This window comes from Pyrus communis, chromosome 10, assembly GCF_963583255.1.
Source record: "Pyrus communis chromosome 10, drPyrComm1.1, whole genome shotgun sequence".
Taxonomy (NCBI): Eukaryota; Viridiplantae; Streptophyta; class Magnoliopsida; order Rosales; family Rosaceae; genus Pyrus; species Pyrus communis.
The window spans coordinates 25,551,771-25,564,006 of record NC_084812.1 but is presented as its reverse complement, the minus strand read 5'-3'; the positions used below and the strand labels follow the sequence as shown (position 1 = coordinate 25,564,006).

At 37.6% G+C, this 12,236-nt stretch overlaps 3 protein-coding genes across 3 annotated transcripts; 1 reads left to right on the top strand and 2 right to left on the bottom strand.

The window, feature by feature from the left end:
• Positions 1 to 2,091: 2,091 nt before the first annotated feature.
• LOC137748304 (serine/threonine-protein kinase-like protein At3g51990) lies at positions 2,092 to 4,175 on the bottom strand. The gene has a single exon (XM_068488440.1). The coding sequence runs from the start codon at positions 4,027 to 4,029 to the stop codon at positions 2,527 to 2,529; it is 1,503 nt and encodes a 500-aa protein (XP_068344541.1). The 5' UTR covers positions 4,030 to 4,175; the 3' UTR covers positions 2,092 to 2,526.
• Positions 4,176 to 7,684: 3,509 nt separating this feature from the next.
• LOC137749046 (acyl-CoA--sterol O-acyltransferase 1-like) lies at positions 7,685 to 9,109 on the top strand. Its single transcript, XM_068489233.1, has one exon. The coding sequence runs from the start codon at positions 7,835 to 7,837 to the stop codon at positions 9,059 to 9,061; it is 1,227 nt and encodes a 408-aa protein (XP_068345334.1). The 5' UTR covers positions 7,685 to 7,834; the 3' UTR covers positions 9,062 to 9,109.
• A 609-nt stretch (positions 9,110 to 9,718) lies between these two features.
• LOC137749064 (structure-specific endonuclease subunit slx1) lies at positions 9,719 to 12,102 on the bottom strand. Its single transcript, XM_068489247.1, has 3 exons — positions 11,760 to 12,102; positions 10,800 to 10,906; positions 9,719 to 10,175 (listed from the first exon to the last, which is right to left on the bottom strand). Exons 1-3 carry the CDS (start codon positions 11,981 to 11,983, stop codon positions 9,982 to 9,984), a joined length of 525 nt encoding a protein of 174 aa, XP_068345348.1. The 5' UTR covers positions 11,984 to 12,102; the 3' UTR covers positions 9,719 to 9,981.
• Between the last annotated feature and the right edge of the window lie 134 nt (positions 12,103 to 12,236).

Sequence of the window (12,236 nt, the reverse complement as noted above, 5' to 3'; positions counted from 1 at the left end):
TAGAATTTCAAAAAAGTAAGGGCCAAGAAGTGGGAGTAGGTGTAAAGACTTGACAGACGGATACCTAATATACTTGTTTCTGCTTGCTGCCAAACACCTAAAAACAGAGTTCCTCTTCCAGGATACGTTTTGAGTTCGAAACCGTGTTTGGGGAGCTAGCTAGTAGTGCTCCGGAATCTTTTCATCTTTCAAACTTCAGTTTGTCTTGTACTTGACTGTTTTATCCAATCCAAAGGGAAACAAACAGCAGATATAGCAACAGCTACGACATAAAGAATTGTCACCACTAAAGAGAGTGTTCGGCTGCTGCACTTGTCCGGTCCTTTTTCTTGGACCACCACAGCACTGCTGTTCCTGTACCCGGAAAATGCGTCACAAAAAATCTAGGTTCTCCAAGGAAAACGAAGAGTTTCTTTTAACCATTTTCTTCTTTATTATTAGCAATATTTTTACTTTACGTCGGACTGAATGAGGGGAAAGAGGGTGTTCGAACTCAAAATGTAACAAGTGCTTTTCAGTTGTCATGTAATGTAGTCAACTATTGTAATCAAGAGATGTAGTACATCTAGTATTATTCGCAAATCAAACAATTTTATGTATGATTTATTTACATGAGATTTATGGATGAAGAGTCAATGATCATCTGATTTCTTAGCACTTAGGGCGTGTTTAACAAATGAGATTAGAGTGGGAAGAAACAGAATCACACTCGTCTAGACGCATTCGAGCATTTACTAGCATTTAGGGAATCAAAAAATAGTTGGGGATCACCTAGTATCGGTAATCGAATGTCCTAAATCTTTCTAAATTTAGTTACTTAGACGGAGGAATCTAATTGTAATTCCACTCTCATTCCAAACTCATCTTCAATTCAATTCTTCTCAATTCGATTAGGAATTAGTAAATGAGTCATCTGTCTTTATTTTATTCGGAAAGGTCCTTATTTGTTACATATCACCAAATCCATCAATCCGGCTCTTGAAATTTGATTAAACGGCTAAAATTATTATAATTTTTAAAAGGATCCCCTGTTTTTAACCGTTGGATCAAATTTCAAAAGCTCATATTGATAAATTTAATAAAAGAGATCCGAAGAGGATCACAATGGGAAAGAGATTAGGAAATAAAGATACTTTTACAAATTAAATTAACTGACAAGACTAGGACATTTTCATGATGGGTAAGCAAAGCAAACAGTGTGATACTGCATGAGAGTCAAACAAGAATTCAAAGTGACATGATGAAAGTTGAGCCATTCCTTTTTAATATATTTCTTGGTAGAAGATAATTCTTCCTTGTCGACCTAATGTCAAACCCATCTACAATCAACAAGTTATCTATCACGTACAACGTAAGTTCGTCAAAAAGTATGATCAATCTATACTAAAGGATTCTTGCCGGATTTTTTGCGTGAAGATTTCAGGAATTCCGTGATCATGATTGTTTATCGTATATCGTGTGATCAGAAATTATTTTAAATTTTAAATTATAAATTAAATATAAATAGTACCTAACGAAAATTAACCGTATGATGTACAATGAACGATCACGATCATGAGATTATCAGGATCCCCATAAAAAGAATCCTCGCCTAAAAGAGAATGGATGAACTCATCGATCTAACAACTTCCTATGTATTCTTATGCAATTTGAACTTGCATTGTGAAAAAATCTAACTTAAATCGTGATTTCAAATGGGTATTACTTCATGTCAAAGATTAAGAAAATTTGAGAAACTAGGACGAGAAAACATATTAAAAGATAGGAAATTTTTTGAGTAATATTGGACACAAGGGAAATTTTCATTAAAAATAACAATAAAATAAAAACTTGTAGATTGATACCATCCTACAATTTTGCGGGGATTACAAGAGATGAGTTTTCTTTGTGACTTATTCAACTTCAACCTTCAACTTGGACACAAATTTTGCTTCCTCAAAAGTATCCATTGCTTCATTTGACACGCATTGAATCCAGTGAATTATCCAATTCAATCCTTGACACCAATTGAAACCAACAAAAGAAAGCCGCATGCATAGACATCTAGAGCTCACAACTAAACATAGATCTCTTGGGATGCAAACACTTGAATCTTAAACAGATTGCCTCTACTTCTGTTTATTTGAATTTGAATACAAACAAGACAATACAAAACATTGTGCTAAAATCTTATCCTCGTTCCATTTCAAAACACTCGAGATTCGGCAAATCATAACCTCGCGGAAATTGGAACAATGCAGTAATATAGATGCAGAACTACAAAGAACAACAGCGGTATCACTTGCATCGACATTAAACAACTTACAAGGACGAAAAACAAAAATGATCGACAACTTACAATTGGGGACATCAGCAATGTACCCTTGACTGACATACATGTGGTAATTAACAGCACATGAACAAATTAATGAATACACCACTAGAGGCGAGATAACAAAACCCGGGACAAATGAGATACCAACAACAAATCTACATCAATGTGAAATTAGCAAGGAAGCTTACATGCCTTTGTTCTATTCACATAAATCAAATTTCTGCAGCAAGCTGTATACCAGCAGATGCACGGGAACTGCCGCTCACATGAGGCATTGCATCATCTCTCCTTGAACATGTAAACGACCTTTTCCCAAAAGAATGATTTTGCATCAAATCAGGGACTTGTTTCCCGTTACCAGGAGTTGATTTATTAATCCTGCCAATGTATCGTCCGCTACCAAATCTAGAAACCTGATTCGCTGATTTTGAACTGCGATCATCTCCATCTGCATTACCATGAAAGTCAGGCTCCCCATCAGTACCTGCCATAAGCTCCATCAGATTGCTACTAAACCCCAAATCCGAATAAACTCTCTGCGAATTCCTCAATACTTTCCTAGTCAACTTAGCTTCCAAGGCTTCCAAATTCTCTTCTCCAACACCCTCTAGCTTCGAACTCAAATGCACAATCCTCGACTCAACTGGCCGCCCCATGGTCTCTACCATTGTACACGGATTGTTAAAACCATTCCACGAATGCAGGGGAACCAGTTTACTCAACCCGGTAAGCCAAACCACAACCTCCTTCATCGTTGGCCTACGCTCCCTACAAGACCTCACACACTTGGCTGCAATGACAGCTAATTGCTTCCTCACAACAGGGTCTTTAGGAGGTACAATTTGCGGATCATAAACCGTTATCAGCTTCCCTCGCTTTATAAGCGGGATAGCCCAATCCACAATCGAAGGCGGAGAATGCCCAACATCTATAGCCTTCCTACCACTTATAATCTCCAACAACAAAATCCCGAAACTAAAAACATCAGTTTTAGTACTCAAATTGTCAGGGGTCACATAGCAAGGGTCCAAGTACCCCATCGTCCCCGCCGGAGGGGTCGACCGGAGCCTATATTCGTCGAACAGGCAGTACCTCAGAGCCAATCCAAAATCCCCCAACCGGGCATTGTAACTACGATCAATCAAAACATTTGCAGACTTAATATCTCTATGAATTACAGGCGGGCTCGATGAATGTAAAATGTCAATTGCCTTAGCTGTTTGCAAAGCTAATCTAATCCTACGACCCCAATTCGGAGGCCGATTCGTACTCGAATGTAAAACATCGTACAGCGTACCGTTGCTCATGAACTCCACCACCAAAAGCCTGTCTTTCGAATCATTCGAAAACCCCAAAAGATTGACCAGCCTCGGACTCTGAATCTTGGACAAGATCTCGATCTCGTTGTCGACCTCGTTGGCGGTCTCCGGCCCAGAACACGAGTTGGGTCGGAGAGTCTGGTTGTGAGCTCTGGAGGGTCTTTTGATGGCAACTAGACGGCCGCGGAGCATAGCTTTGTAGACGTAGCCATGGCTGCCTTTGCCCAAAAGCTTCCGTTCGGAGAAGCCATTGGTGGCGGCCACAAGATCACTGTAGTCGAAGTGTTGGATCTTGATGGGCTTTTCAGCGGTGACGGTGGCGGTGGTTTTGGACGATGAAGTTTGGGAATTGGCGACGGAGATGGCTGATTCAGCTCTGCAAGAAAGGTACCCCATAAGAGGAAAATCGAGATTTCAACTTTGTGTGTTTGTGTTTTTGGATCGATTGAAAGGGAGAGACGAGAGTTTGGTGTGATGATATATTACGTGACTGTGATTCTATGAAAGTTGCAGAACCAAAGTTGGTTGAAAATTGGGTTTTGTTGGCGTCGTGTTCTACAACTGTTTGTGCGGTGCCGGTACTATATATTACAAGTAAGATAGCACGCTTGGGCATGGGGGTAAAAAGTGTTACTGACTTAGTTTTTATTGGCTATTAGTTTATTTTTTTTTTTTTTTAAAGTTGACTCTTCAAGAGTATTGGGCAAGAGTCTGGGTTATACTGGAGCAAGGATTCTCGCCGGATCCTTATTAGATTTTTTTTGTGAGAATTTTAGAGATCTTAAAATCACATTTATTCATTGTACACTGTATGGTTAGAAATTATTGTAAATTTTTTTATTTAAAATTAATTATAAACAGTAATTGATGAAAATTGGCCACACAATGTACGATGAACGGATGTGATTAGAGGATCCTATCTCGTTAAACTGGACCTGTGAAGAGCCATTGTATTATTTTAGCGTAGGTTAGATGTGACTTATTTTTTGAAACAAACGATATTATCTATATCAAGGAGGTGAGAGATTGGGTTAAGTTTCATAATTGACTAGCAAAAATATGGTTCATATTTGTCTTTGGCGAGAATCGAATCTAAGATCTTATTTACAAATAAAAAAGAATATCACTAGACCGTAGTACTAAGCGTCACGTTTGATATGCATTATTAGAAATTGAATTTTATCATTCGAGGCTAAATTACACTTATGTCAAGGCTGGTTTTCATGCATTAGGTATTCTCTTAGTTGCAATGATGCAAATTTTGTTAGACTTGAGGCAACATGATTGTCTTATGGATACAATCTCAATAATGATATGTAGACATGTTCAATCAAGAATGTGGCACGTGTTATTGTTTGGACTCTCTATTGTTTCATAGAGGCATGTGAGTGTACAATAAGAAACATGTTCTATGGTTTAGGGTGGGATTCACTGTTAACACGTTTCTTCATATGCGACAAATTTTCAAATCTAACACGTCTCTTCACATGGGACAACCTGTTATTCTAATACCGTAAAGAAAGTTAAGGTTACACCATGAGAGTAGCCCAATTACTTAGAAGCAAGGTCCATTTTGTCTATGATGTATGATTCATTCTCAACATGCACTAGAGATGAACCGTATTCAATTGCACTTATAGTTAATTGTATTCCCTACTATTTTTCTTAGCTTGAGTAGCCATGATAATTGCTAGGTGGTTCTCATGATTTGTAGAAGCTTTGAGAATTATTCATAAGGGCTTGTTTAGGAGGTATTTTTAAATGACTGAAAGCGCTTTAAAAAAAAAAAAAAAAGGTTTTGAAATCAATCATTAGTAAAATGCAATTTAATTCTGGAAGAAACACATAACTAGTGTTCTTGAAGGATGCACTTCAAGTGATTTTGGAACCCAAAAACATTCTAAAAATGTTCTCAGTAATTTAAAAACACTTCATAAACGAGCCCTAAGTTCTTATAAAAGGGAGAATAAAAAATGACCATTTAATTCGTTAACGAATAGTAAGAGTTCTAGCCTCACTAATTAAAACCTAATAGATCTCACATCCATAACTTAATTGAAAAACCAAATGGAAAATGACTGAGTTAAAAGGATGGATAAATTAAACCTAATAGAAGTTAGTAAATTACATGAGCATACGACACTGAAATGGGCCTTAAGATTAGTTTCGATTTCTAGGCTTATTGAGCTTTGACCCAATAGACTTAACTTACGTTGTGCATGACAACTTAAAGATAACGGCCCAAAAAAGGCTAAGAATGGGCTAGGCCGATCCTAGGATTATAGGATCCTAAACTCAGTAAAGATTATATAACCTTTATTTTTTTTAAACAAATGATATTGTTTACATTAAAAGAGAAGGGGTGAGCTTAGTTTCACAAAATTAATAAAATTAAAAATAACCTTGTGATTGGTTAATCGTCATTTTTATTCCTACTTTTCCATTTCAACTTATCCCTTCCTTCAACAAACATAACAACTATTCATATGGTCTAATTGTACTTCTCGTCACTTTTAAGTGAGAGATTTTTTGTTCGATTCACATAAATGACAATATTCTCATATAATTGTGTTGAGTTCGATATTTAGTATAGTGGCTGACGATATATGATGAACAGACATAATTGATTGATCATCCGTATCTTCACAAAGAGAATCTAAAGAGGATCATATTCCTTTGACTTTGCTCCATTTCCGAAGGAGCGTGAGATATATATTTTCCCCACGAGATTAGCATGTAATTTGGTGCAATATTTGAAGACCCCAACATGCTAGGAATAGGATTATTTCCTGATTCTCTTTATGGTAGGATTATCTCCATCTCCTGTTTGGTGCAATATTTAAAGACACCGGATTCATATCAAACACGTGTACTGCACGATGAGACCACACCACACTAGGGAGAGATTTTTCAGTGTTCCCGTCACACAAGATAGTACACCACGTGTCTCAATATAAATGGTGGGTCATATGTGTTAAAATATTAATAATTTAAAAATTAAAATTTTCCACCACTTGCATTGAGACACGTGGTGTACCATCCGTGTTCCCGTCACACCTAAAAATTTTCCCACACTAGGCACCCTAGCTATAGTGTACAGTTCAAGATATTCTGACTTTAACCTAATATATAATGGCTTTTTATATTGGACTTGGATCTTCTCCGAGGCAAATTCTTGGGATCCTGCTGAGCGACAAACACGGACAGTTGGATTTCGATCTAATAGTTACAAGTAGAAGGTCCCTTTTAAAGTTATAATAATTATAGCCGTTTGATTGAAATCCAACGGCCTGTGTTTGTCGCTATATTAGCACTTGAATGCACTCCACATTAAAATTTAATATTAAATGATTTATTTACTCAACTATGCAATGATAATTTTGATGTTATTAGGTTAAAAAATAAAAATAAAAAAATTTCTAAATACACCCCAAATCACTTTTAACGTATTATTTATTTTCTTCAACTATCAAAATCCCTCATACCCTCTATTTTTGAACAAAAATCTAATCAATGAAACTACAAACATGTTGATTGAGAAATTATTTTTGACGAATGAAACACGAAATCAATGTTTTATGAAGTTTCACATGAGGTAAGATTTCATAATTTTTTATTGTTTTAGTGATTTTGACGATATCAATAATTATTTAATCTTGCTTTTGTTGCGTTATTCAAGTTTCTATGTTCGTATTCATTTTTTAGGGATCATAGGAATTACATGAAGAATTAAACACCTAAAATTACCACCAAATATTAAAAATAGACGACATGAGTTTTAATAGTGGAATTAAAAACAACCCACATAGACTTTAAATCCCATGAGTCATCTTTTTTCAAAATTCTAGTCGACATTTTTTGTCCAAATTAAAAGCTTTATAAGATTTGAGAAATGTGGGGTGTATAGAAAATATGGCGTGCAAGTAGAAAATGTACAGTGTATATTAAGAATGTGAGGTGTGAGGGTATTATGGAGAAGTATGTGAGGTGTACTAAGATAATTTTCATTGAAAAAGCAAATGTGGAATATATTAATTATGTGAGGTTTATTCAACAATACGTGAGATGTTAATATAATAAACCTATATAATTACATAATAATTATATATCTACCATCTCCTGTTTGTTCCTCATCGATTATCAACAGTTGAACATCAAGGACATAAACAACAAAGCAGAAAGCCAGATCATACAACAATTAATGGAGGGTGAATTCTTCAACTTCATTCAGGTATGGTCTTCAGTGTTTGCATGTTTCTTCTACAGCCATTCAATTGGGAAATTTGTCCCAAGGGGAACAACCAGACTTTTCTGTGTCCTCCCAGTTGTCTTCCTCTTCCTTTATCTTCCTCTCAACTTCTCCTCCATGCATCTTGAAGGTGGCACTGCCTTTTTCATTTCTTGGCTCGGCAGCTTCAAGCTCCTACTCTTTGCTTTTGGCAAAGGCCCCTTGGCTTCACATCCACCAATCTCTATTGGACGTTTCTTGGCCATCGGTTGCCTTCCAATTGAGTTCCAAGAAAACCCACCTCCAAAATCCCCAAATCCCAAATTTGAAACCTACCCATCTCCCTCAAAATCCCACCCAAATGGCCAAATGACACAAAACCCACCTCCAAAATCTCAAAACCCTAAAATTGAAACCTACCCATCTCCCTCAAAATCCAATCCAAATCGTCAAAACGGAGAAAACCCACCTCAAAAATCCCAAAATTCTAAAATTGAAACCAACCCATCTCCCCAAAACGCCCAAAAATTGCCCCTAAATCAAGCAATAAAGGGCATACTTTTTGTCATTCTAATTGGTGTCCTTAAGTATAGTGAGCACTTCCACCAAAAGCTCGTATTGGTCCTTCATTGCTTGTCCATTTACCTTAATCTGGAAAACTTACTGGCCATTGTAACAATATTGACTCGATCTCTGTCGGGTTTGGACCTCAAGCCCCACTTCAACGACCCAAACTTATCCACGTCGCTTCAAAACTTCTGGGGCCGTAGATGGAACCTCGTGGCTCACAGCATCCTGCGCTCCGCCGTGTACGAACCCACCCGCGGTTACTCTGCAGGTGTCATTGGCCGCGAGCGGGCCCATCTGCTGGCTGTCTTCAGAAGCTTTCTAGTGTCGGGGCTCATGCACGAGCACATCTACTACTGCATGGGGCGGGTGAGGCCCACGTGGGAGGTCACGTGGTTCTTCGTCTTGCACGGAGTGTGCTTGCCGGTTGAGATCGTTTTGGAGAAGGCGTTGAAGGGCAGGTGCCGGTTGCCGAAGGTGATCTCCGTGCCGTTCACCCTTGGGTTTATGGTGGTGACCTCTTATTGGCTGTTCTTTCCGCAGTTTATTCGGTGCAAGGCTGACGTTAGAATGCTTCAAGAGTACGGTGAGTTTGCCGCGTTCTTGAAGAATGTCATTCCAAGTTTCCGATAATATATGAAAGGTTTGTTTTGGTGCGCCCCCCTAAACCTCATAGTTCAAGAAAATTATGGTTATCAACTGTTCGATTTTAATTCAAGTTTGAAATAGAAATAATGCGAGTATGAAGAATGACTAACTCTGTTGTATTGAGATCGTACGGTGAAGAATCACAATTTTCTTGCACCATGAGAAGAGCACAACATTTTTACTCACAATATACTCTGATCATCTTCAAGGAACTCATCAGACACTACATGACAACAGGAAAGTGACAGAATTCTATGCGACCCCCCAAAATCACCCAAAATCATGAAATTTAAGATCTTGGCTCATGAAGTGTCTTAGTTTTATCCAACATTAAGTTTACAGAGTGTATCTCTCTTAATCAAGCATTAACACAGTTATGTAATATTTGATTTTGGTCCATGATCACGTCAGTCTACCATCTCCTGCTTGTTCACCATCACCAACAGATCAACATTAAGGACATAAACAACAAAGCATAAAAGAGGTACAATCGAACTTCCCCCCATACATCTTGGAGGTGGCATGGCACTGCATTTTCATTTTCATGGCTGATAAAACAATCCATTGTTTGAAAAATGCGAGTATGAATTGACGACGTTGTATTCGGTGTGTTCCATGAGATGACAATAACAAAAGCAAACATAAAACAAATGTCCCTTCCTTTCTCATTCATTATTTCGTTCCTTGAGAGAAAAAACATACATTAAGACATGCGTCCATCCATCGGACTGACCAATCTCATGATACAGTGTTATCGTACAAGTAGACAACCATTCTTGACTAGCAATTGTTATCCTATATGAATATGACTCATCTTCCTGAGTTTTACAACATTTTTTGTTACTTAAACACTATACATTTACAATGAAAAATTGTTAAGAAACGTAGACCATGCGACTTAGAAATCACAAGGGGTCCAGTTTCCAGTCAATTTCTAAGTGGGTGCAATCAAGTATACCTTTAACTCTATCCAGAGCTGCTTGCCTGTGTTGTAGCAATGGAAGTGACAAATCATTTGCTTGCTCCTCCTCGTCGTGTTTCTTTCTTTTCCGAGGCAAACGCCTTGATAAAGTTTTCCATTTTGATTCGAACTCGCAAGCTACAACAGAAAACAAAGAGTTACTTGGTCTGTTTGCGTTGAAGATGCGGAGATTAGCTTGCATAAAAAGATCATAATTGCAGAGAAAAAAGCTAAATCTGATTAACCATTCCTTTTGCGTACAGTTTAGTAAATCATAAAATATGATATCAAGTTTCATTAGGATCTTATACAAAATTTGCATGAAAAATGAGTCACTAATCATAAGTGGACGAAACCCCTTAGAGCTACATAAAAAGACTCCACACTGGAGCTAATCCCACCAGATAAAAAGCGGGGGACAAAATGCTCATCCCTCCCACTCTAGTTCTTGAAAAACTCTTTGAAAATTCATCCACTAAAGAGCTCCCGATCCTAAGGTATCCCCTTAAGTTAACAGCTAACTAGACATTTTTTCACATCCAAATAATCGTCATGGAAGGAGCTCCTGATCAATCATCCCTGTGGTCGACAAATGTAAAAAATTATATTGGCACTTCAAAATAATGGGTGCCATTGTAGGCAGCAACATTTTAACAGCTGGAGCAATACAAATTGAGCCCATAAATTGACCAAAAATTGACTGAACGAAAGGATTAAATATGTTAAAACACAATCTTTGTTTTCCAATTCCAAATAAAATACCTTCACTTTGGCCCTTAAAACCATGTATTAGGCAAGCACAAATCCATGGTCTTCCAGCACTAGATGCTTTTGCACCACCTTTGAGCTCGCCATTATGTTGTTTCAAACTGCATAAGAGTTATATAACAAGAGACTATAGTTACTGCTTGACCAAAAGATTACCAGAAATCACTGAGTCCGCAAACAAAAAACCAGATCATAAGAACACATAAGCATTTATTTTCAGGAGAATAATTAGAGGGACACCATCACCAAGTACAGCATAAGTAAATACACAAAAAGCTATAACAAAGTTGCTCTTAACTCCAGCAGCAAAACAAGAAACTGAATGCTAAAACAAAGTTCCTCTAAATTCCTACAACAACTATATAGCTAGCAAAGAAGGCAAATCCACACAGGGAAAAAATTTCAACATCTTTCCCCACCCAGAAAACCTAAAGTGATCACGAAACAATTCACCTTGCATACTATTCATTCCTTAAACTGGCGGTTTTTTTCGTCTTCATAATTCGTAATCGAATCCAATGTATGTGCATAACACTGATCATTGTTTCATTCCCTTAATTCTTTCAAAAGCCGAAAAGAAACATTACAGGAATCTAAGATACCAAAAGTATACTCCTTTGTGAAACTCAGGGGCTAGCTAGAATCAGAACTAACCTAAATTATCACGGAGCCGTACGGTGAGCACAGAGCCACCAATTCTTTCGCATTTTACTAAAGAACTACCAAATTATCCCAGAATGATACAGACCCAGATAAGAATGTGTGCACAAATTTAATCAATCTCTACGGGAAAGCATAAATTTGAAAGACCCAGAAAAGAATTTGTTCACAAATTTATCAAACGGCTAAGAGAAAGGATCAAATTTGATTCTCTGAAAGACCCAGATAAGAATTTATTCATAAATGCAACATATTAGATGAAAAGGATAAAACTTGAAACGAAATCAGACGTACCGGCGAGAGAAATCTGTGGTGACGCCAACGTAGGTTTTGATTGGGGAATTAGTGGAAAGAATGAGATACACAGACCAAGATTTTGGTTTTGATTTTGATTTGGACGGAGAGCTCGAGGATGCTTCTGATTTGATCGACAGGGAGAGCGAGGAGGATGATGATAATTTTGGGGGGTTAGGGTTCTGGAACTTGACGGAAGGGAATGTGCTCGAGAGCCGTCGCATAATTTCAGGTGAGCAGATCAATTCTCTGCTCGATCGGCCTAAAAGTCGGAACGTTTTTGAACTGTTCCATATAACTATGCATGCACCTGAAAATACCGTTGACGCTATGATTTAGATTTGGTAGGTGTCAGTGTTCTAAAAATCGGCCGTCTCGGCACTAGACGGTGCAGACCCACCGCGATTTAATGCAACTTGTTTTGAAAAGAGTTAGGCGGCCACCTATAAATAACAAGTTTAAATAATTTAGTCTATG

Coding starts and splice junctions, on each gene's coding strand:
- LOC137749046 (XM_068489233.1), top strand. CDS start 7,835: ATGGAGGGTGAATTCTTCAACTTCATTCAGGTATGGTCTTCAGTGTTT.
- LOC137749064 (XM_068489247.1), bottom strand. CDS start 11,983: ATGCGACGGCTCTCGAGCACATTCCCTTCCGTCAAGTTCCAGAACCCT. Junction 10,907..11,759: donor ACCACAGATTTCTCTCGCCG/GTACGTCTGATT, acceptor ACTCTTATGCAG/TTTGAAACAACATAATGGCG. Junction 10,176..10,799: donor TTTTAAGGGCCAAAGTGAAG/GTATTTTATTTG, acceptor TTTCTGTTGTAG/CTTGCGAGTTCGAATCAAAA.
- LOC137748304 (XM_068488440.1), bottom strand. CDS start 4,029: ATGGGGTACCTTTCTTGCAGAGCTGAATCAGCCATCTCCGTCGCCAAT.